Source organism: Onychomys torridus, chromosome 1, assembly GCF_903995425.1.
Source record: "Onychomys torridus chromosome 1, mOncTor1.1, whole genome shotgun sequence".
Classification (NCBI taxonomy): Eukaryota; Metazoa; Chordata; class Mammalia; order Rodentia; family Cricetidae; genus Onychomys; species Onychomys torridus.
The window spans coordinates 119686059-119713979 of NC_050443.1; the positions used below are offsets into that span (position 1 = coordinate 119686059).

The 27921-nt window shown below is 55.0% G+C and overlaps 2 protein-coding genes across 20 annotated transcripts in view; one reads left to right on the forward strand and one right to left on the reverse strand.

Moving 5' to 3' along the window:
- The window catches only part of Brsk2 (BR serine/threonine kinase 2), a 54543-nt gene extending 32597 nt beyond the window's left edge, over positions 1-21946 (forward strand). The window contains exons 3-22 of one of the 16 annotated variants that reach the window (XR_004945910.1): positions 675-760; positions 2105-2245; positions 2572-2688; positions 3242-3275; positions 3433-3501; positions 3620-3766; positions 4747-4778; positions 5079-5243; positions 5428-5525; positions 5600-5750; positions 7726-7791; positions 9593-9653; positions 10451-10658; positions 11058-11106; positions 14314-14437; positions 15890-16070; positions 16147-16236; positions 16430-16524; positions 18500-18547; positions 19740-19757. Coding sequence is in view for 14 of the 16 variants with exons in the window: in XM_036199365.1 (XP_036055258.1) it covers positions 675-760; positions 2105-2245; positions 2572-2688; positions 3242-3275; positions 3433-3501; positions 3620-3766; positions 4747-4778; positions 5079-5243; positions 5428-5525; positions 5600-5750; positions 7726-7791; positions 9593-9653; positions 10451-10658; positions 11058-11106; positions 14314-14437; positions 15890-16070; positions 16147-16236; positions 18500-18547; positions 19692-19895; positions 20150-20169 (2091 nt within the window). In the remaining 2 variants the exon portion in view is untranslated. Of the gene's footprint in view, positions 1-674; positions 765-2104; positions 2246-2571; positions 2689-3241; positions 3276-3432; positions 3502-3619; positions 3767-4746; positions 4779-5078; positions 5244-5427; positions 5526-5599; positions 5751-7725; positions 7792-9592; positions 9654-10450; positions 10659-11057; positions 11107-14313; positions 14438-15889; positions 16071-16146; positions 16237-16429; positions 16525-18499; positions 18548-19691 lie in introns of those variants that run through there. The other 15 variants (XM_036199365.1, XM_036199372.1, XM_036199439.1 and 12 more) reach the window with 15 other exon arrangements.
- A 4891-nt stretch (positions 21947-26837) lies between these two features.
- The window catches only part of Mob2 (MOB kinase activator 2), a 53916-nt gene continuing 52832 nt past the window's right edge, over positions 26838-27921 (reverse strand). For 2 of the 4 annotated variants that reach the window (XM_036199496.1, XM_036199487.1), the window contains exon 5: positions 26838-27862. In XM_036199496.1, the coding sequence (XP_036055389.1) occupies positions 27552-27862 (311 nt within the window). In that variant the 3' untranslated portion in view covers positions 26838-27551. The remainder of the gene's footprint in view (positions 27863-27921) is intronic. The other 2 variants (XM_036199512.1, XM_036199505.1) reach the window with 2 other exon arrangements.

Sequence of the window (27921 nt, forward strand, 5' to 3'; positions counted from 1 at the left end):
ACCGGAGACACATTGGATGGATATATTCCATGGCACAGGGGCCCTGAGATAAAGGGCAGGGTTTTGGTTCTGTGGGCATTGTACACATGAGACTGCATGGGGGTTAAAGGCTTTGGGGACAGAGAGGCCTATGAGAGGTTAGTGCCTACTGGTACCTTCTTACTGTCATTGCCTGTGGGGCCAGTGTGGCTGTGGGCAAAGCTACGCTCACCAAAGTTCTCCACTTAAGCTCAGAAACAGACCTGGGGGAGGCACTAGAACAGACTCCACCTTCGCTTCCAAGAATGGTGACATCCTGGAGCCCATAGAAGAGGGACCTGAGTTCTTACACAGGGCCTGTCACACAGTTCCATACCTCCATACCCTGCATGTGCATGCAGTCCTCTGTACACACAAGCAGCCCCCTGCACATATACACACTGAGCAAGCACACTCACCTGCAGCTCTGTCCTGGTCCCCACTGCCAACTTAGGCAGAACCCCTGGCCAAGGTATTTGTCCTGGCATCTGTTCTTCCCAGCAAGATAGCAAGATCCAAGCTGCAGATATCCCTTTTCTCCAGCTCAGCCCCAAATGCAATGCCATAACCCTAGGAAACAATGCATGTTGGCCACTGGAGGGCCTGCTTGAGTGGGCTGTGGCTGGCTGCAGGATGGTAACATAATTTCTTTGCAGGTGGAGCGAGAGATTGCCATCCTGAAGCTCATTGAGCATCCACATGTCCTGAAGCTGCATGACGTCTATGAAAACAAAAAATATTTGTAGGTATTGCTGGGCCTGGAGAGCTGGGGAGGCTAGGGTGGGTGGCTTCAGAGGCCCAGACTGCTCTTGCATTTGGAGAGCTGGCTGTGTCCGTGTTGCCATCCAGCTGAGGAGGGGCTCTCAGCCCTAGCCACAGTGGCCACAGTTTTTATTACCAGAGCTGTGGCTGGTGCTCCTGGGGATCTCCAGGCTGTGAACTTGAGGCCAACAATGGGGAGGGCTTCCCTGGAGGAAGATCTGGGTTCTAGGGCCAGTAGAGCTTGTTCCCTCCTAATACTGTCCCCTACTGAATAGCCCCTCTGTGGGGTTCATCAGTCTTCCAACTCCCACTGCCCCACGAGGCCCAGGCTCAGTGAGACACCCTGGGAAGAGGGTGGAGCTGTAGCTTGCCAGGGCCCTAAGGAAGCCAGAGAGCAGGGCCATGAGTGAAGCACACTGGGCACTGCGTGGAGGCTGGTTCTGGCTGCTCTTTTACTTCCTGTGACCAAATACTTGACAGGAGGCAGCTTCAGGGAAGAAGCGCAATTTATTCCGGCCCTTTTGAGAGCTGAGCGTGTGTGGTGGGAGTGAGCAGGGAGGGAGGGCATCAGCTTCCACAGGCCTGGGGGCTGGGCAGTTGATAGTCCTGGGGAGGGGCTCTGCTGAGGTGATGCCAAGCCTCTGCCAATGTGTCCCCCAACGCTGGTCCCAGCACCACAAGGCCTGCTTATGGGGCTTGGGACCCCAGGTGACTACTGTCAGCAAGTCCCAGCCCAGCCTAGCTTCCTGTCCAGTACCACTGATGCCTGTCACCAAGTGAGATGGCACCCATCTGTGTCACTTAACTGTCCTTTGTTCCCTCCCTTGGGGGTCTTGCCTTCCCCAAGAGTTTGTTCCATTCTGAGCCCATGACTGCATCCTCTGCAGCCCATGCATCTCCTTGGCCACCTCTTGAGTCCTATTATACAGCTCAGATCCTAGGGGGTCTGAGATGTAATTCTCCAGTTACCCACACTTCCCCCACAGAAACCAGTCCCCTCTGGTTCTGCAGTATAGCAAAGACCCCAGGGGACTGATACAAACTGGGCAGGGAGAAGATGGCAAGCCCTGCTGGGTCAGCCTCACTCCATTCTTGGTTTCCACACGGACCCTCTGCCCAGCTCCAGGGGGTCTGTATGATCTTCACTGGGACCCAGCTGCTTGGTGTGAGAGCCACCAGGAGCCACAGCAGGTATCCTGCATGGGCCCTCCTTGGGGCCTTGCTCTGGGCCCTGCACTAGGCTTCTCTGATGCGGCAGCAGGGCAGGAGGGGGCTATTACCAGGCCATGACACCGGCACTGATGTTCCCCGCCCCATTCCACAGATACCTGGTGCTAGAACACGTGTCTGGGGGGGAGCTGTTTGACTACCTGGTGAAGAAGGGACGGCTGACCCCCAAGGAGGCCCGCAAGTTCTTCCGGCAGATCATCTCTGCACTGGACTTCTGCCACAGCCACTCCATATGGTGCGAGCCAGGCCAGGCTGAGTCAGGCCTGCATCTCAAGAGGGCACTGGGGCTCCTATGGGCTTCATCTAGGAGGCATTGAAAGGCTGCCAGAAGCCCACCCATGCTTCATCCCTATGGAGGGCAGGAAGCCACCTCATCGCTGTCCCTGTCACCCAGACCAGGAAGACTACTTAGTGTTAGCTGCCAGTATATTATCTTCCTAGGTTGTCACTGGCCTAACTAACAGGAGTTCAGAAAGGGGAGCAGTCCCTATCAAGGAGTTGCAGTGGGGAAGTGGGTACAGGGCCTCATTTATTTAGGCTTACCTGGGTCTTACTCCCCAGCCATAGAGACTTGAAGCCAGAGAACCTGTTGCTGGATGAGAGGAACAACATCCGTATTGCAGACTTTGGCATGGCATCCCTGCAGGTGGGAGACAGCCTGCTGGAGACCAGCTGTGGGTGAGTGAGTGGTGCCCCACAGGTCCAGGACATAGCCCTGGGGGGCAGACACCATAGCCACTGCTGCCCAGTCTGGACAAGCTTTGAAACTGGCCTATGGCAGCAGAGCTACAGGATATTCTGGTGGGAAGCCCCAGGACTTTCTCTCCCAGCAGTAGAGCCGGACTGAGGGCAGAAGGCAGGACCCCTGTCCGTATAGTAGGCATGTGGGGACTCTATGTCTGGCACCAGCATCTTCTTTCAGTGGTGGGATCTGGGAGAACATTTCATTGAGCCTTCTCTCCTGGGTCTGGATAGATGAGCAGGTAGGTCTAAGCATAGCAGTCCCCAGGCTCCAGGCCTCCATCTCCTACCAGAGCACACAGGGTGTTTAGGTTGGGGGACTTGGTCTCAAAGCCATTCATCCTCCTGGGGCCGGACCAGTCGTGGCCTGTAGACCTCACATGCAGGCTTCCTAGGGCAGGGATCACATGGAGAAAGCCTCAGGGAGGGTGTAAAGATCTGGGCTGTGCACCCTGGCCTCCTGCCCCCTGACCTGCTGTTTTGCCCTTAGATCCCCACACTATGCCTGTCCGGAAGTGATTCGGGTAAGCAGCCACCGGGGTCCCTGTGGTGGAAGGTCCCTTATCCTGTTACTGCTGGGCTAGTCACACTCAGCTGCCTTCCCTCAGACCCACTCCCCTACTGCATAGATACCCCCCACCCTGCATACTGCCAACACCTGGCATTGCCCTCCTCCTGCAGGGTGAGAAGTATGATGGCCGCAAGGCAGATGTGTGGAGCTGTGGTGTGATCCTGTTCGCCTTGCTGGTGGTGAGCCCCACCCACCTCACCTACTTGGTCCACTCCCGCTGCTCCCCACACCCCTTCTCCCTTCCCCCGCCCTGTGCCGCTGCCCGCCCACGGTGAGTGCCGTCCTGCTTACCCACAGGGGGCTCTGCCTTTCGATGATGACAACCTACGGCAGTTGCTGGAGAAGGTCAAGCGTGGTGTGTTCCACATGCCACACTTTATCCCACCAGACTGCCAGAGTCTTCTGCGTGGCATGATTGAGGTGGATGCAGCTCGGCGCCTCACGGTGCGTCCCGCCTACCCCTTTGCCCTAGCCGGAACTCGGGTACCCTTGGAGAGCCAGGCCCTTCTGCATTCCTGTTGTCCCTTCTTCATGCCATCTCTTGGGCCTGTCCCTTCCTCAGTCAGCCCCCTCTACTGATGGGGCCAGGCTTCCATCTCTAGCACTTGCTCCTGGGCACTTTAGGGAGAAAATATCTCCGAGGGTGAGACTTCCCACCAGTGCCTGTGTGTGTGCGCTACAGGCATACCACATGCACAGTAATGGGAGTCTGTGTCATGCCAGGTGGATAGGCTCAAGTGTGGATCCGTGTTTGCTAGCATGTATGCCCAGGTATGTGTGGGCAGAGTGTGCCCAGCTGTGCATGAGGCTGTGCACAGCTGCATGTAGAGTGAGTGCCCGTGTGTGTTACTTATGCATATATTTGTGTGTATCTAAGTGGCGGGGGGAGCTGTAACCAGCTTTTGTGGGAGAGAGTATATACCCAGCTTGGAAAGCATGTGCCCAGCTGTGCCCAGGGTGAGTCCTCAGGTGTGTGTCAACTATACAGCAGTATATGGGTATAGAAGAGATGTTTTCTGCCCTCTCCCGCAAAGCAAGTTATCCCTGTCTCTGAGTCAGGATGGAGAGAAAGGTGTAGTGGGCTACCTCAGCCTCCTGCCCACACCTGCACCCAGCCCCTCCCAGCCACCTGGCTTTGCCTCCTGGACTGGTTCCTCACTCATGCCCTCTGATCTGGGAGGGCCCAACCAGGCAGGACAGGTGTCCCAGGGTGCTGCTCGCTTCCTTGCCTCTCTTCTCCGTGGACCCCGTCCCCCAGCCTCTCCTTCCCTGGCTTTATTTCCTCTGCATCTGGGGTGGGGTAGGGGTGCTGGCCTGGGCCTCTGGGAATGCGGCCCCTGCCCTGCCTCTGTCCTCCCGCTCTGGCCCCCTACCTCCTAACGTGGGCTCCCCCTGTACTAACCCCTGTTTCTCTTTCCTTGTAGCTAGAGCACATTCAGAAACACATATGGTATATGTAAGTAGCTTCTCTGCCCACTAACGCCTGCTTTGCCTGTTGCTGTGGCCTGCAGGGCCTGATAGGAAGGGGGAGGGTGCCAGCCAGCTCGGGGCTGCCCTAGCCTCACTCTTGGCCTCCCTGGGCGGCTGTTGCAGGATACAGGAGGTCTGTCTGTAGGGCTGGGTGCAGGGACAGCAGCAGGACTTGGGCTCACATGAGGGTGGACCTCCTACCCTCCTGGCCACCTCAGGGTGGGTGGAGTGGTTTCAGAATGAGCCAGAAATGAGTGACTTCTGCTGGGTGCCCTGTCGTCCACAGAGGTGGCAAGAACGAGCCTGAGCCGGAACAGCCCATCCCACGCAAGGTTCAGATCCGCTCACTGCCCAGCCTGGAAGACATCGACCCTGATGTGCTGGATAGCATGCATTCGCTGGGCTGCTTCCGAGACCGCAACAAGCTGCTGCAGGACCTGCTATCTGAGGAGTACGTTGGAGTGGGGGTAGGGCTGGCTTAGTTACTGGACTCCATGTCCCAAGCTCTAGCTGCTCTAGGGAACATCCTTGTTGCCCCCTGTGGACCCTCCAAGGCAGGTGGCCACAGCCAGAGCATTGACAGGTACCCCATGTCACCATTTGCCCACCCTCTTGGCACCTCTCACCCTCTGCAGAGAGAATCAGGAAAAGATGATCTATTTCCTTCTCCTGGACCGGAAAGAACGGTATCCCAGCCATGAGGATGAGGACCTACCTCCCAGGAATGAGATAGGTACAAAGCTTCCAACCTACTCTGTGCCCCCTGTTCCTGGCTTTTGGCCCAGCCTGACCCCAGTCTGTACACAGACCCTCCCCGGAAGCGTGTGGACTCCCCGATGCTGAACCGGCATGGCAAGCGGCGACCTGAGCGCAAGTCCATGGAAGTGCTCAGTGTGACAGATGGTGGCTCCCCAGTGCCTGCACGGAGAGCCATTGAGATGGCTCAGCATGGCCAGAGGTATGTGCCTGCCCCTGGGGGCCCAAGCCTCCCTCCTTTGCCCTGGTCAGGGCAGCATCAGGTTCTTAGCCTACTACCCTTTCTTTGGCCTTGCTTATCTCTGCCCACTATCCCTGGGATCTGGGCTGAGGCCACTAGAGTGGGTTGGAGTTCACTGCGCTAAGCATGCTGGCTGGCTGGCTGCATGGGCTGAGCTGGGTTGCACTGGACTGAGCTGACTAAGCTGGGCTGGACTGGGCTGGGCTGGACTGGATTGGATTGGACTGGGTTAGGCTGAGCTGGACTATACTCAACTGACCTGGGTTGGGCTGGACTGGACCAGGCTGAGTTGGGCTGGACTATTGTGAAATGGACGGGGGTAAGCTGGGGTGGACTAGACTGAGCTGTGCTGGCCCGGACTAAGCTAGGCTGGTATAGATTGAACTGGTCTGGTCTGGTCTGAGCTGGGCTGTCCGAGACTAAACTGGACTGGCTGAGCTGATCTGGGCTGAGCTGTGCTAGACTAGAATGAGTTGGTCTGGACTGAGTTGGCCTGGACTGAGATGGTCTGGTCTTGACTAAGCTGGGCAGTCCTGGGCTGGGTTGAGTTGGCCATGACTAAACTAGACTGGACTGAACAAAATTGAATTGGGCTGAGCTGGGATGGACTGGACTAGGCTGGGCTGGGATGTACCTGGCTGGTCTGTTCTTGTTTGAGCTGGGCTGTGATATGGTACAGCTATGTTCAGAACTCCTTGCTCAGCAGGCTTGTCCCTCCCTGGTGCTTGGCTGTCTCTGATCTGTGCTGATCTGGGCTGTGATGTGGTACAGCTTTGTTCAGAGTCCCCTGCCTAGCAGGCTCGTCCTTCCCTGGTGGCCAGTAGCAGTGTTGTGGGCAGGATGCACAGTTCAGGAGAGTGATGAGTAGAAGGGCACCTAGAGCCTGCCAAGCCTGCCCTGGCTGAGTGGAGCTCCCTAAAAAGCAGGGGTTTGGGTCATCCATGAACAGACCTGGAGCTGGGAGATCCCACAGGCCCTGCCAGCAGAGGTCAGCATTGTACTCTGCACACAGCACCCACCATTCATTCTTCCGGCTGGGAGCTTGAGTGCTGAAGCAGGGAAGGTTTGCCCCTGAATTTGTCAGGAACTGAGAGCCATGAGGTGGCGAGGTAGTCATCAAGATAGGATCTCCTCTGCCTTGACTCTAGTGTGCTGGTATTTCTGCCCCACTAGGCCCTCCCCATGGATCTAGGCTGACTCATGCTCCAGCCTCAAAATTTCACTCCTTGAGAAACTTCTTCCAACTTTCCAGCCAGCCATGGCCCACAGCCCCTCAGCTTCTGGCAATAAGGCGGGACAGCAAGGGTCCCTCTTGGCCATGTTCTTACCTAGCCCTTCTCTGGGATTCTGCCTCTTGTGGATATGCTTCACCTCATCAGGACTCTCCCAGTAGCTCTAGTGCACACCATCTGCTCAAGAGATGGTTGCCTCTCCCTGGCCTCCCTTGAACCCCAAAGGGTAGCCGAGGGCCAGTGCTCAGCCCTTCCAGCATCTAAAGCCTGAGTGAGCTTCCCTGGCTTCTAATACACCTTCCAGGCCTAGATGCTACAGGGTGGGCCCATCAGTGGGGTGGTGGCTGTCTCCAATGGAGTATGGAAGGCCCTTTGTCCTGGCACGTCTAGCCTGCTTCTGCACTGTTTTACCACTTGACACTGGGCTCGGATGGGACCACTGGTTGGGACAAGGGATCCTGTGGCTGGTAGTGAGTCTAGACATCCCTAAGCTTGGCTGGCTCCTTATCCAGGTCACCCAGGGCAGGCTGTGCTGTGGCTCCTGTCCCCTTCCTCTCTCTTCATCTCTGTACAGTGGCCTGGGGTTGGCGGGCCATGCTTGGAGGGCTTGCTCGGTGTGGCCAGGCAGCACATGGCCCAGCAGCTGACCTGCATGCGTGCGGCCAGGGCAGTAACTCTGTTTTCTCGCTTTGTTCCTGCTATAGTAAAGCAGTGTTCAGTAAAAGCCTGGATATCGCTGAAGCCCATCCCCAATTCAGCAAAGAAGACAGGTATACACCCTGCCCGTCCATCCCGTCCTCCCAGCCCCAGATGAAGGACTCCTGCCCGAGCCAGGCAGGCAGAGGCAGGCCTGGAGGCAGGGCTTGCTAACAGACACTTCCACCTCTCCTTTCTGGGAATGGAACCATCCAGGAGGTCAGGGGAAGAGCCTGGCCAGCTATGAGGAGGCAAGGAGGGGTGGGGTTGCTGGGGCAAGGCCCATGGCCAGCCCAAAGCAGAGGGCCACATACTCCAGGTTTGCATAGGGCCATGACAGGGGCACAACCCTGCACCCTGAACAGACCTCCCTTACGGTTACAGACCTGCCACCCCTGTCACTCTTCTGTCCAGATGGCTTTGGGTGCTGTTCCCTCGAGGGCTGGCCAGTTTAAGTAACTGAGTGTCCCAAGCCCCTGGCAAGTGACAACAGGCCAGTAATATCTGCTGCCCACTCATGCTGCTGATTGGTTGGGCCACATCCTGTTGAGCAGCACACTGCCCCCTGTACCTGCCTGTGCCCCTTCCTGCTTGCCTCTTGCCCACTTGGCTGTCCTCAGGGCTGGAGTCATCTTTCCTACTTTGGACAAGCTGCAGCTCCACTCCAGCATTGCTGGACCGAGGAGAGGTTGATATGGCTCCCATGCTTCTGTCTCAGCTTCCCTTCTTCTTCCCTTGTGCCCAGCAATGTGCTCCTATCTGGCATGGTGGGACCAAAGGCCTAGGCCTCACTGCTCATGGCTGCATCCCCTCTCCCATCTCCTCGTATGACCATCTCCATCTTCTCGGGGCCTGCCTGGCTCCTAGCTGTACACCTGGACCTTTGTCCCAGTGGGGAGCCTTGGTACCACTTTGACCCAGGCATGCTGCCCTGACCATGGGTCACCAGTTTCTTGGGCTCCTTTAGCAGTGGGTGGAGAGACTCGGAGGTCATGGACACAGGGCTCTGCTCATAGGTGCTCGAAGTGAGAGTTGCCCAGGTGGGAATCAGAGACCCATTGTGTATAGTCTGGCTCCTGGTGGGCAGGCCAGGGCAGTGCGAGCTGGTCTAGTGCTCTTCTGTCCTCTTTTCTCCTGTGGCTGCACCCCACCCCCACTTTTCCCACCCAAGATGGCAGGTCCCCACTGCCAAGGGTGAACCAGTGCTTTTGTGTCCTTTCGTGGTGAGCTGGATGGGAGGCCTGGTCTCTGACCTGCAGAGCAGCTGTGCTACCATGTTGCAGTGAACACACAGGGCTAGCACCTGCCCCTAGCTATTTGCAGGCTAGGTCTTCAGCCTGGTGGGGTAATAGTGGGTTAAGATGAAGGTTGTGGGATGGTCCTGGGCTTCTCTTGTGGGTAGCGGTGGATGTGAAAGGACTGGGCAAGTGCCCAAGTAGTGAACCACATACTGGACGTTGTACAGTACAGCCTTGGAGAGGCTGGACTTGGGTGCCAGGGTCATGGGATGCATGAGGCTGTATCTAGTTCACGGGAATCCTCTATTGCGTGTCCTTGCACCTCTGTCCACACAGTGTCTGTGGGCTGCTGTTGAGAGCCCCTTAGTACCTTTTCATGTGCCTGGTCTGGGGTCGCTGGTGGGTGGCTCGTCTGAGTGGAGAGGAGCCCCAGGAACCTTGGCTGCAAGGTTCTGATGGTGACTGCCAAGGTCGGCAGTATGATCCCTGACACAGCTGTGCCTCCAAAAACCCTTCTGGGCATGGTAGGAGCCTTGGAGCTCTGGGCCAGGACCCCAGGCCTCCTGAAAAGACTACCTAGGGGACAGGAGCTTGGAGCCCTCTCCTCCTGAATCAATACTCTGCTTTGCACCCCCAGGTCTCGATCCATCAGTGGCGCATCCTCAGGGCTTTCCACAAGTCCACTCAGCAGTCCTCGGGTGAGTGACTACCCCACCTAAGCCTTAGGTTACAGGGCTAGCCTCAGGAAATAAAAAAAAAAAAAAAAAAAAAAAGGAGCCCCAGCCACCAGCCAAAGTACCCGGGGGTGGGGAGCAGGGCCTCCACAGACTGGGAAGTAGCCCCGTCCCTGCCTTGCACACAGGCCTCCTTTGCGGGCACCCTCCTGGCTGCTGTCCTGATGCTGGGCGCTGGCTAACTGCATGTTCTTTTGTTTTGTGTTGTCCGTTCCGTATGTCACTTGTTTTCTTTTGTGGCAAACCCTCCCCTCGCCTGCCCCCTCCCTCTGATCCTGCTTGGGGTCCTGCTTGAATGGTTTTGCTGATCCTGGCTGCTGTGTGTGCATGTGGGTGGGGTGGGCATGGCTCCACTTCGTGGTCACCCCTCCTGCCCCTACTCTGCGCCACCGTAGCCTGTTAGGAAATTCGTCCTGCCCCCTCTGCCCCCTGAGCTTCCCTATGTGGCCTGCTCCCTGGCCACTTCCTCGGAGCCCGAAGCTTGTCGGAGCGCCTCTCGGCCTGGACACATCCTCTCTCCACAGGCCGCCCTGCGGCCCAACCCCAAGACTCAGACCTTGCCGAGCAAGGCCAAGCTGACTGACAAGCCGCTGCAGGGCACCAAGTCCAATCCGCTCCCGGCCTGCACCCAGACCCGGCCTCCTGGAGCCAGCCTTGGCCCTCCACTGGCCCTGTCCCCTGGGCCCCCCACCCTGCCGGCCCCTGCTCGGCTCCTGCCAACTGGGACTGAATCAAACGCCAAATCTGTCCCCACCATACAGGTGACCCCTCACCCCTCACCAAGGGGTAGTCCCCTTCCTACCCCCAAAGGGACGCCTGTCCACACGCCAAAGGAGAGCCCAGCTGGCACACCCAACCCCACACCACCATCCAGTCCTAGTGTTGGAGGGGTGCCTTGGCGGACACGGCTCAACTCCATCAAGAACAGCTTCCTGGGCTCACCTCGCTTCCACCGCCGGAAACTGCAAGGTTAGCATGGATGTGGGGCTGGTTAGGTGGTGGAATCTGCATGAGGGGGTCCTGCACTGCTGAGATGGAACATGCTTACAGCTGGCAGGTCTGTGGGCCTCTCCACAAGTCTCCGAGTCTGCCCTGTACCCTTTCTTCTCCCAGGCCCCATTCTATCATTTTCTGAGTTATATTCAGTGAGGCCTTTTGGGTGTGGTCAGGAAGTCTATAAGTCCTGGCCAGTTCTCTGCTCAGCTGGGCGTGGGGGCAGGGGGTGGGGTGGAGTGGGAGGATTGGGGAGCTTGGAGAGGTACAATGGGATTTTAGCACCAGAGCATGGACAGCGCACTGGGGGAGGGGGGAAAATAGACACAACCTGCAGCACTCACAGGCCTTGCCCTTGTCCTTTCTTGTACATAGTTCCCACGCCAGAGGAGATGTCCAACCTGACCCCAGAGTCCTCTCCAGAGTAAGTGGCTTTTTGTGAAGCTGGTGAGAGAGGGACCTAGGATCTTTCCCGCTAGGCAGGGGTAACCACCTGAGGGCTTTTGGTCCCTGGCCTGAACCCCTTGGGCCTGACTTAGCCCATGAGTTTTTATGAACTTTAGGTCCTGTCCACATGAGGAATGCCAGTGGTGGACATGTCCTCTGAGGAATCTGAAGTTGGCTAGAAGCAAGTGACTGTGTCCTGGGCTTCCCAGCAGTCTAAGGGATCACAGGGATGGTTTGGACACAAGGAGAAATGGGATTGTACTGAGGAGAAAGGGCAGCTACAAGATGTAGGGCCCAGGTAGAGCACCAGTAGCCTGGTTGGCCTGTGATGCTTGGGCGGGGGGGGGGGGGGGGGGGGGTTGGCAGAGGCCTGGGACAGACAGAGTACTTCTAGCCTTTAGCTGGAGGAAAGAGAATATAGGTGGGCCCAGTGTTGCCACCCTACAAATGCTGAATGCCTGTATAGTGTGGCTTCTTTGTGTCTTTCACAGTGGCCTCTCAGTAATTACCTTCTTGGTAGCTACTGGTATGAAAGTGTGAAAATGTCATATGACTGAGGTGGAGGGAAGTGTGGCGTATATCATTGTAGCTCTACGACCTCACACAGTGGCCAGATAAGAAGAAAGGCCTCAGTTGTGTTACTAGCACTCAGTAAGGACCCGTGGGAGGTCGCTTGCTCTGTGCTATACCATTGGGAACAGTGTCTGCAGAGGTAATTGCTGTGCAGGCTTTTTGTCCAGGTGGATGTCAGAGGCTGAAGCTCACCATAACTGCCCTGAGGCTCTGGGAGCGCAGGACCATTTTTTGCCTAGGTTAGGCCTTTATGTTGCTCTGATCAAAGGTTTTGGAGATATACTTATAAATACTTTTTTTTTTTCTAGAAAAGTAGAAAATCTGTGACTGTAGCTTAAGGTCAGTGAGAAAGGGCTTGGCCTTCCACACCACCTCCTCCTTGATCAAGACCCTTTGGAAGTTTTGTTCTCACCCTCCCCCAAGCCCTGCACAGTGGCCCAGAAGGGTTAAGGGTTTAGTACCTTCCTTTTCTCTCACAAGCCAGTTCCTCATCGGTCATAGCCTCCACAGGAGAGGAGAGGTAGCTCAGGAACTGGCTCCCTCGGTCGTCCATGATGTCGGGCCAGCTGGCTAGAAGCCATGGGAGCTACAGCAATCTATAGAATCCACTCTTCCAGGGCCTTTCTCTCCAGTGCCTTCAGCTGGTTAGCTGGGGCCTACTAAGCTGAATGTTTTTTGCCCGCTGACCTAGGTAGGCCCTTCTCTCATGCAGCTTTATGGCCCACACCCAGAATTCTGTATGCCCAGGCTAGCATTAGGGCCCAGCAATATGGACACCAGAGCTCTGTTATGGGCAGTGTCACCCTGTGCCATGCAATCCCCTGGCTTCTTTCATACATGACCATGTGTCATATGCCATACCAGATAAGTATTGCTTGCATCTATGATTTTCAGCCAGAAGCTCTACCTGTGTTTTCCAGAACCACTTGGCTGCTCTGAAATATCCTGAGCATTGCTGGTCTCTAGACATAGGGCCTGCCCAAGGGACATTTACACACAAGACTGGACAGAGCTGACAGCTGATGCACAGAGGGGCTGAGGGGTCTAGGTCTGCTACAGAGGCAAAAGACCCACCCCAGAAATGAACAAGGGGGCAGTCACACAGCCAGGAAAATCTACACTCAGCCTAGACATTCTTGTTCGTGCTAGCCACATGCTGACCCTATCCCTGAACACCAGTGTGCTTCTGCGGCCACTTCCCCAGTTTCCAGCCTCTCTGAGTCACTGATACAGGGATGTATCTGACTGGGGGTGCTGACTGTGCCCCCACTGCAGCTATACCAGGCAGCCGGAAGTCTGCCTGGCCATGTTGCCTGGGAGTTGCCGTGAGTCAGCCTGCAACTCGCCCCTCACCCCCACCCCAGGATCTCTGGAACAGGCATCTAGCAATGACATGACTGGACATTCTGCTTTCTGGTTTCAAGGCTGCAAGCCAAGTGTCAATGGGCTGTGGTGGTCTCTAGGGCTAGAAAGGAATATCTTACAGTTGCCCATGGTGGTGGCTTGGGTTGGGGTCTCTGCAGATGTTGGTGGGAAGCCTGTCACCAAGGTGGTAAGAGCTTCAGCTGTGCATATGATTAGTTGGTAGGACCCTGCAAGTGAGGCTGGGAAGCTTAATATCTGCCTTCCATCCACTTGGATTGCCATTTCCAGCCCCTGGAGCTAAAGGATTCTACATAAGAGTAAAGTATTTACAACTTAGGAGAGGGTGTATACAGTGAGGAGTGGCACAGTGGGGCAGGGGTGTATCCTGGCCAGATAGCTGAGGTCTGCTAGGCAGTAGTGGAGTGGTGGCCAAGCACTATGTCAAGCTATCATGGGAAGAAAACAAGTCCTGTGGGCAGTGTATGCCAGACCTGGATGAGGCTGTGGCTATGAGAGCTTAGGGCAGGGCCTTCCCTGACTGATTCTGAGGTCTGCAGTGATGTGGAGCCACATAATCTTTACCTGACCCCAGAGAGCCCTACCAGACTGTAGCATGCACTGGGAACACTTCTACCAGGAAGCTGGAGAACATGCTTCTCCAAAATTTAGGGTCCAAATTGAGGGTGAGACCTAGACACTCTCCTGTTCCATGCTCTATCCAGTGGAATGTCTAGCAAGTGCCACTCAAACATCTCTGTAGGAGTCAAGGACTTGTGGGTGTGTGTTGGGGTGAAATTTATAGTTAAGGACATAGGATTGGGGTTAGGGTTATAGCGTGAAGGTTGGGACAAGGGGGCCATGTTAAAAACATGAGGTCTGGGTTAGTGACATAGGGTTCAGGCTGAGGATGTAGGTCTAGGTTTATGGATATTGGGGAAAGGTTAGGGGTTATGGTTAGGGAAGTTTGGTTATGGTTAAGGATTTTGATTGTTATGGCAAAAAGGTATTTGGTTAGGTTTTGTCTTGTTTGTGGGGTAAGTTTAGAGGTGGGGGTTGCCCTTAGTGTTGGATTGTGGAGTTAGGGGAAGTGGTGTGGTCAAGTTAGCATTAGGGCCACAGGGCTGGCTGGGTTGTTGGGAGCACCAGCACTGCTCTGCAGTGGGGGCTCTACTGACCCAGCCCTATGGAGGTTGCAGGAATGGACCAGGCATCACAGTCCCATCATTGCAGCCTCTGCTCTGCCTAGGCTGGCCAAGAAATCGTGGTTTGGGAACTTCATCAACCTCGAGAAGGAGGAGCAGATCTTTGTGGTGATCAAGGACAAGCCCCTGAGCTCCATCAAGGCTGACATCGTTCATGCCTTCCTTTCGGTGAGGTTACAGCAGAGCCAGGTGGACACCCTCACTCATGGGCCCAGCCTCCAGGCAGACCACAGGACCTCTCACTCACACTAACTCTGGACACCCCCCTGTCCTTATGTTCTTCTGCCTGGACCACCACTGTCTACCTAGGCCTTCAACTTGCTGGGAGCTGCACAGTACCTCTGGGAGTGGGGAGCTGTTGTGGCTGGGGTGTACTGGTCTTCAGGTGAAACCTCCCTGTGACTGAGGGTGAAGCACAGTGGCCACATGGGTTAAAGAGGCTGTGACCCTGCGGGATCTATGTGGGTTCTGCTAACACCCAGTTGACATCTAGAGGCCCAGAGTCTGTTTCCCATATTACTTCCTTATTTGAAGTCTGTGGCCTCCTGTGGCCCCCAACCTTCCTGAAGAGACTGGGGTTCTCAGAGAACATGGGGCATCTCTATGTTCTAAGGAGCAGAAAGGCACCTAAAGACTGGAGATGAGACTTTCCAGCCAGGATATGAACACCTAGAGTACCCTCAGAATTGACTCTCCCTCCTGTGTAGGGCTGCCTTATGCTAGGCTGGGCCTCTCTAGGACTTTCCTCAGCTTGTACCTCCCACCCCAGGACCTCAGTATGCTGACTTTGGCCCAGGGAAGTAATCTTTCCAATGGTTATCCATCACAAGGTTCCTGCCTTATTCCAAGATAGGTTCTGCTCCAAGGTGCCCTTGCCTTTCGGCCCTAGAATCTTCAAACTACCATATCTGTGGCTACAGTTGAAGGATTTCATTGGTACCCTGGGGAAAGCTGAGAATGTCTGCCAGAGGACTCAAGCCAGGGAAGGCCATTCCCAGTAGAGTGGTCACCTTGAGGTTGGCCAGACTCTTGGCCTGCTGTGTCTCCTTAGCACTCCTACCCTTTGACCAGAGTCTGTCTCTTCCTCACCTCCACCCATACACCCCTTCACAAAGCCCCTGGGTCACCAGGCCAGCTTGGGGCCCCCAGCACTTCCCCATGGTGGCTAGTCCTGTATACTGGGGTGACCCTGTCTGCTTTCTGGTTCTGCTCTTGCTGCTGTGAAGTGTGTGTGACCAGCCCTCAGTGCTGTGGACTCACACACAGCCTTCCATATCCACGGAAGGCCCATAGCTTTCCTGACCACTACCGTGATGTTCCTCTATTCCTGCCCCTGACTCAGGGTTCCAAGGCCATCTAGACCCTTCCAGTTTAGGGTTTTCTGTGGGAAACCCAGGATAAAGGCTAGTGTGTACCCTAGCTGGCTGAGCAAGGGGGCTCTGAAGTAAGTTTCTGTTAGTCTTCTGTGCTATACTTGGTTCTTGAAACAAGATGACTTGGAGGGCTGGGTTTGTGTCTGGTGCCCAAATAGTGCTGGCTCTTCTGAGGTCACCTCCCCAGAGGTCCAGGAGTGAGGCCTGCTGGTAGGCTGCACTCATGTCCAACCTATGCACACTGCAGATACCCAGCCTCAGCCACAGCGTTATCTCCCAGACAAGCTTCCGGGCTGAATATAAGGCAACAGGGGGCCCAGCGGTGTTCCAGAAGCCAGTAAAGTTCCAGGTGGATATCACCTACACTGAGGGTGGAGAGGCCCAGAAGGAGAATGGCATCTACTCAGTCACATTCACTCTGCTCTCAGGTAAGCCAGCTCACCTGGTGGCTGTGTTTGACCCTCACTGGGTCTGCCAGTGCCCTGATGGCCAGTCTTCCCCTAGGCCCCAGTCGCCGCTTCAAGAGGGTGGTGGAGACCATCCAGGCCCAGCTGCTGAGCACTCATGACCAGCCATCAGCCCAGCACCTGTCAGGTGAGGTGGGGGCTTGGCATAGCATCTATGGCTAGTGCTGCTTGGATGGGAGGTATGAGGACTGAAATGGCCTCCTACTCTGACGGATGCCCACCTCCCTGCCCTGAGTAGTGCTGCACCCCTCAGGGAGCAGGGCCCCTCCCTGGGCATGGTGGGCTGCATCACACTGAAAGGCGCCTCTTGTCCACCGTAGAACCACCCCCGCCAGCGCCAGGACTAAGCTGGGGTGCTGGGCTTAAGGGCCAGAAGGTGGCCACCAGCTACGAGAGTAGCCTCTGACGCTGGCAGGTAAGGTGTCCGGCCTGCTGCCGGGGAGGGGAGGGGCTGCGGGCAGGGCCTCCTGCAAGAGCCAGGCTTGCCCTAAGAGGGGCGCCCCGTGGCCACTCACCTGGCCTGGCTTCCGACAGGCCTGCAGGCTCAGCACCCAGGCAGCTGGACATGAGGGCAGCCTGAGCAGGCTCTGGGAGTACGGTCCAAGGCCTTAATCCTTGGGGCTCCCACTGAAGTGCCCTACAATGGCTGGGACTTGCCACTTCCATGCCACTGACCACCAGAGCTCTGCCTTAAGCAGGATGGGGTCTGAGGCTCTGGTCCTAGCATGGTGCTAAGAAAGGCACCTGGGCTGCTGGTGTCTATGGGAGGAGGTAGTGCCTGTGTGTCTGGCCCTATGCATACGCATACACATGGGACCTGTGTGTCAGAATAATAGCTAGGATAGAGTCTGGGCTATCTTTTAGCAAAGGGACAGACTGATGGTGTATGGCATGGGGCTACTTAGACTCTCTTGAGAAGTCTAGAAGACATGGGATGTGACTCGGGGCCAGCTTCTCTGAGCCCTATTCCCAGCTTACTGTTTCCACATCTGGGGCCTGTTAGAGTCACTTCGTGTGTGTGTGTGTGTGTGTGTGTGTGTGTGTGTGTGTGTGTGCGCGTGCACGTGCGTGTGTGCGTGTGCGTGTGCGTATAGCTCCTTTCCACCTGTTCCTCATCTCATTCCATCCTCATTCCATCGCCTGTAGATGTGCTCCCAACATGGGCCTTATCATCTGGCAGGCGGGGCTGGAGCCCCAGCAGCCCTGGGCTCATTCAGCTGTCCATTCTTCTTGAGCAGGCAGGGCCAGATGCTCCTGTAGGCACTTGCACTTCAGTCTTGTCTTCCTGGGGCTTTAGGCCTCCATCTTGGAAGGAGGAAAACGGGCTGGGGAATAGCAATAGTAGTGGGAAACTGAGGGCAAGAAATGACAGGCAGTGTCCGAGGCAGAGGCAGGCCAGGGCTGTTTAAAGCAAGTAAATCCAGGGTCTAGCATGCGCTGGGGTTCTGCTCATGGTGACCACTCAGACACTGTAACCCTCCTGTACAGGACAACTCTCCATACCCTATCCTAGGAGTTGTTCTGTCATGTCCCAGGAGTTGCAGGGAATATGGTGGGTGTGGCCTGTACACAGGACCCACCGACCAGTTCTACTCAGTCAGCCCTATCAGTGCTAGAACCTACCCTAGAGACTGTTAGGCATCACCCACTCTTGGATCTCAGCTTGTGCCCAATACCTCCTCATTGGGTCCCTGTGTCCTGGGCCCTTGTCCAGTGAGCTTGGCTCCAAAGACCCTGCTGGAAGTGGGCAGAAATAGACCTCAGATACCTGGGGACCATTCAGACAGGGACCCCACTCAGGGAGAGGAGGCTGGGAACTCATGAGTAAGCCCAATGGACATGCCCCATCCAGGTCTCCTGATGTCAGCAGGCCTAGCATAGTGGGAGAGGCAGGGGTAAATGGGAGGCAGCGGTGGTGAAGTATAGGCACTATATAGGTGGCCTGTTAAACAGTGCCAGAGCAAGAGGTTTATCCAGCCCAGGGGTGACAGGCCCACAAGGGGGAAAGACCACATCCAGTCTTCTGGCTTTGGCTGTTGGAGGGTGACCATCTACCATCTGCCTGGCTCCCACACTCTACTCTGACCTGGATCCTCGCTCTCAACTCTGCCCCTTCAAACCCAACACTTCCCTGGGCCTGCCTGTCTTCTCACCCTGTCTCTGCAGACTCAGCTCCCCTTCCTGCCAGCCAATATTCTTAAGCCCTGTCTACTCATAGCCCTGCTCTTCTATGAGCCCCAATCCCTCTGGACTCTGTCCGCTCCTGGCTCCAGCCTTCTCAGGGTCCTGCCCCCTCCCACCCTGGCTGGCTGCAGGTTGCCAACCAGCCCCAGGTAGCAGGTGGGCAGCCTGTTTACTGTCTCCCTCCCTCTTTCCATTCTGTGCTCCAGACACCACTAACTGTATGGAAGTGATGACGGGGCGGCTTTCCAAATGTGGTAAGAACCCCTCATGCTCACTTGGCCCCAGCCTGCCACTTCCGCTGCGTGCCCCCACAGCCTACCCTGATTAGTGCTGTACCACTGTCCCTGGACTGTCCTGGGTCCCCTGTGTATGCACAGGCAGTGGACCACCCACCACCCCTGGGCCCCATCTTCTACCAAGAGTGGTCTTAACCACCCACTTCCTGCTCCCCATTTCTACGATCAGGCCAGGCTGAGGAGGGACTTCAACGCTCAGAGCAGGAAAAGGTCTTTGTGCTTGAGGCCCACAAAGGTCCTATTTGTAAAAGCACTGCCTACATGTAGCACTGCCCTGGAGGGCAAGGTGGACACCTGGCCATAGACCATGCCAGTCAGAAGAGGAGGGGTATCCAGCACTGGGCTCAGATTGATGTCAAGTGAGAGAATAGAACTGAGGTATCCAATTGGCACAGCTGGGTAGTGAGCACAGGCCCAGAAGGGTGGAGGGTCACCCATTACTTCTGCCCTCCAGGACCAGAAACCCAGCTGTGGCTGCCTGCCCCCAGCTCCCTGCCTGCCCGCCAACCATTCATCCTGTCTGTCTGCTGCTAAACTGTCTGTGCTAGCCAGGGCCAGGCTCTCCCTGTATGCTGCTGGTCACTGGCTCTGGCCACCCTTTCTGAGAGCAATCATTACCCACAGAGCAGCAGCCAACCCCAGGGTCTGACTCAGCCTTGGTCTTCCCATTGCTCTTTCTACTCCTGGGGTTGGCCAGCTTACATGGCCCTGACACTTGGGAAGGGAGGCCCAGGACCTTCAGGGCTATACTGGGTGAGGGAAGAATCTCACTGCCAGTCCTGGGCCTCACTTCTCAGAAGCAACCCCCAGGTCCCATGTTACTTTGAAGGTATGGAGGGTCCAAGGGTCTATCCCACAGCCAACAGCCCCTCCCACTGCACTGCTCCTGGCACTAGGGTCCCACTGGCCGCCTGCCCGCCCTGCTTGCTACCCGCCTATCCCTGCTCTGCCATTCCATCTGACTTCATCTCCTTGGGCTTTTCTTTCTCTTGTCAAGGCCCCTTCGTTCATTTGTTTGTTCTTTCTCTCCTCCCTCCCTCTCTCCCCTCCCCCCTTTTTTCTTTTCTTTTCTCTCTTTTTGTCTTCTGTTCTGTGTACCCAGGCACCCCATTGAGTAACTTCTTTGACGTAATTAAACAACTTTTTTCAGACGAGAAGAATGGGCAGGCGGCCCAGGCCCCCTGCACACCCGCCAAGCGGAGTGCCCACGGCCCCCTGGGTGACTCCGCGGCCGCTGGCCCTGGAGGGGACACCGAGTATCCGATGGGCAAGGACATGGCCAAGATGGGGCCGCCCACCGCCCACCGTGAGCAGCCTTAGACACTAGTCCCTCCCCAGCACAGCACAGCACAGCACAGCACAGCACTGACTGTGGCCTTCTGCCACCCTGTGTGGACCAGGCCCCACCTGCCTGCCCAGAACTTGTCTCAAGCCTGGGAGGAAAGGAGAGTGGCCAGGGCGTGGCCCACAGGCTGGGCTGCTGGGCTTGCTCTCTTTTCTCTCTTGCGGTCTGTCTCTGCCTGTCTCTGACAGCATCGCTTGTTTCCGCTCTGATACCAGGAATTATCCCGAAAAGTTAACATGTCACCTCCACGAGGCCATCCTCTGTGCTGCGTGTGGACACTGGCTGACCGAAGGCAGCTGCTGCGGACCACCCTCCTCCTCCTCTTCTTCCTCCTGCTGCTGCTGCTGGGCAAAGAGGCTAGCCCACTGTCCACCAGCTCCACCCGTTCCCTGGCAGCTCTGCATGGCCCAAGGGAGGAGGGCCTGACTCCCAGGGGACTCTTCTTCTAGCCCAGCCACCCTGGACTCCCAGTGACCAGACCCTTGACAGGGATAACCTGTCCACCATCTTCCAGGGTAGGGGACCATGGCGGGTGAAGCAGTGGGAATGGATTGTCCTCCACGCCACTTTTGGAGGCCTCCTGGGCCACTCACCTCGCCTTTTCCACCCTTTGGCCTCACCAGGGCCACCTCTTCTCATCTGCATCCACTGCTCCACCTTGTCAGGCTGCAGAGCGCCGGCTGTGATGGTTCTCTCGGGCTGAAGTGGAAATAAGTGGCCTGGGTGCTCCAGAGCTGCCTGGGATGGCCAAGCTGTGGAGGCTGGGCTGAGACCAGTATTATTTATTTGCTGTTTTAATTTATTGAGTTTCTTTATGTCTCTGTTCTCTGTTCAGGGAAGGGGGAGCAGCAGCAGCAGCACCCTCCTGCCATCTGTCTGTCTGTTCTGTCTGTCTGACTTGGGCAGGGTGGGTCTGAAGTCCAGGTTCCCTCTAAGGACAGAGCCGTGTGGGGCTGGGAAAGGTGGGGAGCCGGCCAGTGGATGCAGCACTGGCAAGCTACTGTAAACTTTAAAAGAATTCCTGCAAGATATTTTTATAAACTTTCTTTTCTTGGTTGTTTTTGGAAAAGGGTGTGGGGTCGGGCCGCTGGGGCAGAGCTAGAGTTTGTGTTTCGGCTCCTTGCTCTTGGCTATTTCTATACACATATACATATATATACATATATATATATATTTAAAGAACGATGTGGTTAGCTCTGTCCCGGGTTCTTTTATTACTACTTAGCAGCAGCTCCAGTTCCACACGAGGGCTCAGGATACAGGGCGTCAGCTTGCACTGGCCAGCTGTGCCTGCTTCCCAGAGGTACTGCCCAGTACTTCTCTGCTGCACCAGGCTGAGGGTGATCTTGGTTTGGTGTCTGAGCGAGAAGGGGTAGAAGGCCCTGAGCTGGCACCCTACTCACACACAGGATGGCAGGGGTACCTCGGGGCTTTTTAAAAATTAAAATTAAAAAGTTAAAAAAAAAAAATCAAAGCCAGAAATGGAGTTAGCAATGTGCTCTGCAGTGGGTTCCTCCTGGAGGTGGTGAGGGCAAAGGGCCCACACCACTGCCTGCTGCCCACCGAAGCCCACCTCACTTCCCTCATCCCCAGCTTCTGTCTGTGTTCCGTTCTGTCTGGCTGAGCCAGTCCCTCCCAGCTGGCCCAAGGTGCCCGGCGTAGCAGCAGGAGGGGCCGGGGGGCAGGTTTCATGCATGCCTTTGCTCTTCCCCTCATGTACAGATTTTAATGCTTCTATTACATTCAAACTCCATAGGCTGGGATTCCCATACATAGGGCAAAATCAAACACCTATAACAACAGCAAAGCCACGCAGTACAAGTGGGAAGGAGCTTATCCACGGAGTCAGGATACTGAAAGCAATACCTCTTGTTAGCCTTCCTCTTTTGTACTTTGGACACACGCGGACTCGCAGACATCACAGAAATGGACAAGCCCCATCTGGTGTAACCCCTGTCAAATAACTGTGAGCAATTTCAGTTCTGGAACAATAAATTCCTTCCGTAAAGACACATGATGCAAGGTCTCCATCCGGGCTGGGCGGGCATGGGAAAGGGCACAGGATGTCTGGAAGTGGCTCTTGTCCCCAACTTGTACCTGTTTTGGCTGTGCTCAGGGAAGAGGTCCACCCATGGAACGGGGTCTGTTAAACAGGTTGGGGTGTTGCCCTAGGCTCTTCCACCAGGTATGGGTTTCCAGTGAGAACCAGAGCTAGGGAAAGAGCAGTCTAGAGATAGAGGCTGGCAAGGAGCTCTGCTAGGAAAATACTACACGTGACAGGAGGGCCATCTTCCTCATGGCAGTGCCGGTGTCACCCCAGGTATGCCTGAGGCTACCTAGCACTTGGGCTTTCTCCAGGAAGAGAGTCCCTACCCTACTCCCTGTAACCAACCAGGGATGCCCCGGCCTCATCACTACCTCTCTCTGTTGCTGTTATATGGAGGACAGGTCTAGTACCATGTCTTGAACGCCCAAGAGCCTGGGGCTGGACAATTCTCAGGAGTCTGAGCAAAGTGCCCAGCCCATGAAGCTGTGCATTTGGCACAGGTGCCACATTGCCTAGTAGCAGAGCTCTACTAATATAGCACATTGACAGTGGGGGGCTGATGGTTCTGCCTTGCACTGTAGGAGTTCACAGCATCCTTGGCCTCTGCCTAGTAGATGCCAGCTTTCTTCTACCCCTTTGGAGCTCTCTGACACTACTGTGTGTCTCCTGGGGGTAGAGTAGCTCCAAATGAGGTCCTGCCCTGGAGCTGAGGCCTAGTTAACACATAATCTTACCAGAGAAGTCTAAGAGCCATTTTTGCCCAGCTTCACTGTGACCTAAATGAAGCAGCTCTGCAGAATCAAGCTCAAAACCCAGGACAAAAAAGCAACAAGGTAAAGCCAGGGTCACCTTTTGCTGAATTCTGGATGTTCCTGTACCCAGAAGGCACTTGGTGAGGACAAGGGACCAAGCTCCTATTTGAACTTTTCAGTTAACTCTATCTTGAAATGTAGGTTTAGATAAGGATTTGATCCAAAGGTGCCTGATTATCTGGGTCTGGGTGCTAAGATGTCTTCTCATGGTCCTGCATCTGTTTTGCTAAGAGCAGCAACCCACCCATCCCCATGAGATCTTCCTCCAGCTGGCCCACTGGACATGTAATCTACAGTCAGCCTTGGTAGGCACTAAGGAGGCCAGCTTACTTTACAGACCCAGCAGCTTCCCATCTGCACACTTTTGCACCCCCAACGCTCATAAAGGAACCTTCTACAATCCCGCTTCTAACTGTATATAAGGCAAAGCAAAGCAAGCTCAGCCCATTATTCATATAAAAAATAAATAGGAAGAGACTGTACCAGACTCGGCCTTATGCAGTTCACACCAAGTATTAAACCCACTGGTCTGCACATCAGTCTGAAGAAATTAAGATGAGGACTACCAAAGAATAAAGAGAAGGCCTCTAGAGGCCAGCCCATCTCAGGACATAACTTGATTGTCCTGAGACAGCAGGAAGTGTGTAGGTAGGATGGGTGCCTCACCCGACAAGTGAAGCACAACCTAGCCTCTCAAGAAGAGATGCTCAAAAACCCAATCACAATGGTGAGCCATCTCAGGCTTCATGCTGCCTTCAGCTGAGCATCCTGAGAGCAGAATGGCACAATTCCTTGGAGAGATGATGGGACCTCAAAGTCCTACAGGACAGCTGCAGGGTGGGCTGTTGTACAGCCCTGCCAGCACCTCAATGCCAGCTCACTACAGACTACCAGCCCGGCTGATGGCTCATTGTCAGGTATCCCATTCTCCTGTGACCCAATGCCCACCCCTCCACTGACGCCATTCTATACCCACTAGCCTAGGTCTCTTGTTGAAGTTTAGTAAAGAGCAAACAGCAGCGAGTGCCAGGAGATGGTGGTGGTCGCCAAGGGTGTGATACCTGAGATAGCTGGACTGACAGGTGAGGGAAGAGTACCCCTATCTGGGGAGGCCACCCTGGAGCTCCTGGGGTTCCTGGGGCCCTGTATCCCTTAGCTCAGGGCCTCACCACTGCCTTCCAAACAGGAGCTCTAGACTGAGTCACTGTGTTGTTGCCTCTAGTTCTACTGGCTGATGTCCCTCCCACTGTTACGGGCATTGTTTCAATAAGGGCCTGGGTCACCTCCATGACCACAGCTGATCACAACCTTCATCCTACCTGTAACTTTATGTCCTCTCAGTGCTAGATAACATAAATAGGTTCCAGGGTGAGGGCCTCGGCATGTTTGATGTGAGAGGCATTCTTTTCAGTCTGGCCATAGGCCACACTTAAACTTCCATTCCATATGCAAAATACTCATCACACCCAAAGTGCCAACTCATCACAGTATCAAGCTAGGCCTCATACCTCACCTTAATTAGTTCAGAAGCCCCAAAGTGCATCCTCTAAGTCAAAGGTGGTGGTTATGTGTGATGCCATAGGAGTGTGTGAGTATCTTTCTACACTTGCAGGCCAATACAGAGTCATGCACTTCCAGCTACAGAAGGACAAACAGGAAGCCAGTGACAGGCATCCTCTATGGTTCAGGGGTCTAGCCCTGTGCGCTGCCCAGTTTGTAGGAAAAGCAGCATCCACTACTGCACTAGTTGACTTCCCACCTGAGAGCTTCCTGACTCAATAGCCTTTTGTTTCATCCAATCTCAGGGCTTCTGATGATACACTGTTAAAGAACCTTGTTGGACTCCTGTGTCTATCATAGGACTCACTCCCTAAGACAAAGGTTTGTCCACAAGTCCTTCACAAATAATCTTTGCTCTACTTTCAGCTTTGGCCAGGGGACTGACTAAAGGTATCAGTAACTGCTGTTGAACAGACCAGGCTAGCCTTTCTGCCTTGCTGAGGTCCAAACATAGGGCTGCCCAGATTCATCTGAGCCCCATCTTTGGAGTATATTTTCCTGACAATGAAACTTGAGTGTCATTTGCCATTCACATAGCCTGTGTGCTTCGTAGTCATTAAGTGTTAGCTCCCTCCTGGGCTATAATTCTTCTGTCTTCTTTCCCTCAGAATACACATTGGCAAGACCATGCTTTGCCTTTCATGCTGTTTGGAAACCTCTGCCAGATGCTCAAGTTGTCTGCTTTCAAATCCTGTTTCCCACACAGCTGTGCAATAACTCAGCTACCTTCTGTCACCACATCTCATCTTTCATTCCCAGTGGCATGTGTTTCTCCTGAGCCTTCACTAGCAGTGCCGCTCACATTTGTATTTCCACTTACCAACTAATCACAGCAACTTTGAACATTCTCAGGGATGGAGTGGGTTTTCCTGGCTGCACCCTTTCCTTCACTTCCCAGCCCTCACTTGGTAGCAGCCACTAACAGCCATACTTCTGCTACCATTTAGGGACCTCTGGGCATTACATGTGTGCCTTTCTATCAGCAGTCAGCCTCTGTCGGTTGCCCCAGGTTGGTTCAGCTTGAGCTGAGCTCAACTTCACCAAAGGTTGAATCCAAGGACTGCCTCATAGATCTGCTCCCTATACAGATGACAACACCATGGCGCAGGGATCAAGGAGACAGCAAGGAGCCGTCCACATGGTGGAGAGCACACAGAACTGCCTGTGTGCCTTACAGCATGGAAGCTGGGCCCTAGCACATAGCCCAGCAGATGGCAGCCCTTACTTAGATGTCCATCCCTTCATGGATACCCTTCCAAAGGTTGTGACACCATGTACTTGGAGGTCCTGCTGCTCTTTCCTATCAGATATACCCCCCCCCCACACACACACCCCACAAGGAGGTGGAGGCATACCACTCTACTTAGGCTCTGTCTCAGGCTCCTCACAGCAGCTCCAGCTAGAAACCCATCTTCCTAGCAGCCAGAGCTAAGGACTGTCTGCACTGGGTACCCTCCCCTCTACCAAGTGGCCTGGGCTTTGTTCCTTGGGGAGCTCTAGCCCAGCTTCCTGTACCTGGGAGCTGAGGAGAGGGAAGTCTCATGTAGCCAAGCTCCACTTTGCTCCTGCTGTCCCCTGCCCCCAGGAACCCCAGGGGCACTTTCAGCCAGCTGAGGTCCCATCACAGGATCCTACAGCACTCCCAGACATACAGTTGTGTGGGTACCCTGTGGTTTCAACATAAGGGGTCTGGCTGAGACAGGAGATGTGGTAGGCAATACCCAGGGGCAGAGGCTCAGACAGTCTGCTGGGTTCTACTTCCAGGAACTAAAACAAAAGGCCTGAAGTTGGTCCAGGGAGGATTTTTTTTTTTTTAAACAGGAGCTCCCTGTGTAGCCCTAGGGTTGCCTCAAACTTAAAATCTTCCTGCCTCAGGCTCAGAAGACGCCTATGAAGAGGGAGTAGGACCAAGCTGTGAAGACTCCATGAACCCTGGAATTTTCTGGTAATCATTAGATAGGGGCAGATGGCTGCTGAGAATGTCAGGAGAAGGTGGGTGGGGTTGGACCAGGTGTTTGCAGGAGCTAAATCACCAGAGTTACAGAAGAGCCTCCAGTCTCAAGTTCAGCCTCCCAGGGGCTGCTGAGGTGCAGCAAGTGAAGAGGCCAGGTGAACACTAAAACCCAGGAAGGCCCCACAATGTAAAGGAAACCTAACGGGGCACAGCAAGCAGGCTGCAGGATCCAAAGACCTGAGTTTGCTATCTGTGAGGACCAAACCATAACGATGTCTGTCTCCCCCGTATTCCTTTTAGCCCATTGGGCCCAGGGCCAGCCGCAGGCTGGAACTTAGGCCCTGTCCCCACTTAGGCAGCAAGTTGCCTCCTCCTGAGCCAACTTTAAACAGGTCTGAAGGCCTCCATCCTCACTCAAGGAGGTACAACCAGTGAAGATAAGGTCAAGATGCTTGCACCCTTCCCTGCCCTGGAGCCTCAGGGAAGACTCAGAAGAGCAATATGAAACAGCAGGCTGAGAGGACACAGGCTCTGACCTGAGAGAATTCTTTTATTATGACTGAACAGATGAACTAAAGCAGATTCTGCCTTTCACTGACAGCCCTGTCTCCACACAGGGCCTCAGCCAGGTCCTGGCGCTGCCCTGGCCCTTATGCACAAATGGGACCTGCATGGGCAATGAGGAGGCAGCAAGAAGGGGTGACAGGAGCAAGCAGCAGGTGTGGGCCCTCATGGGTCACCCCAGGCCTCTCTCCCCCAGGGCTCCAAGCCAAGATTCAGGCAAGGACTAGGGAGGAAAACTGCAGGGTGGGCCTCTGTAAAAGCCCATCCCCAAAGCACAGCAGAACTCCAGGTCTGCAGGCAAGGCCCATAGTGGGAGACACCTTTCACAAGGTGCTTCTCTCAAAGCTGCAGAGCCCCCCTGAGATGGGGGAGGGGAGGACAAGAGCCACATGGAAGACCCAAGAAAGGAAAACCCCACAGAAGAAAAATCAAAACATCAGTCCAATAAATGTTTGTTGAATGAATGAATGACTCCAAAGGCTCTTCACTACAAACAGCACTCATCCATCCAACAGGGAAGTGTCAGGAAACACGCCTTGACTCCAGCGGCATCCATGGAGCCCACACTCTGCGCAGCCTGGGGCCCTCAGACCTTGCCACCAGCACGCCCGGGCATGTGTGCGCACACACAGACACACAGTTGTCTCTTTGCACATGTGCACCCATCTAGCCCTGGAGGCTCATCTCTCCTTCACGTGGTTCTGTGCTCCGGAAGCTCCACTGCTGGCCCCATCCCCAGTGGCACCACTGCTACCCGGGCTGCTGCACAGCACCTCAGTGAGGTCGTCCATGACTGCGGTTTCTTTGGGGTCGAGCAGGTTGAACTCTCTGGCGAAGAGGATGAAGTGCACGTACAGTGTGTTCAAGTGTCCGTGCAGCTCAAGGGCCAGGGTCTCCTTGAAGTGGGCCCAGTAGATGTGGCCCAACACATGAAACAGATACTTGCAGATCTTCTTCACCAAGGACTCGAAGGAGCTGGGGAATTCTCTGCCTAGGGGGAGGCCACATGTCACAGACCTGCAAGGAGGCCAGGCTCCTACAACTAGGCTT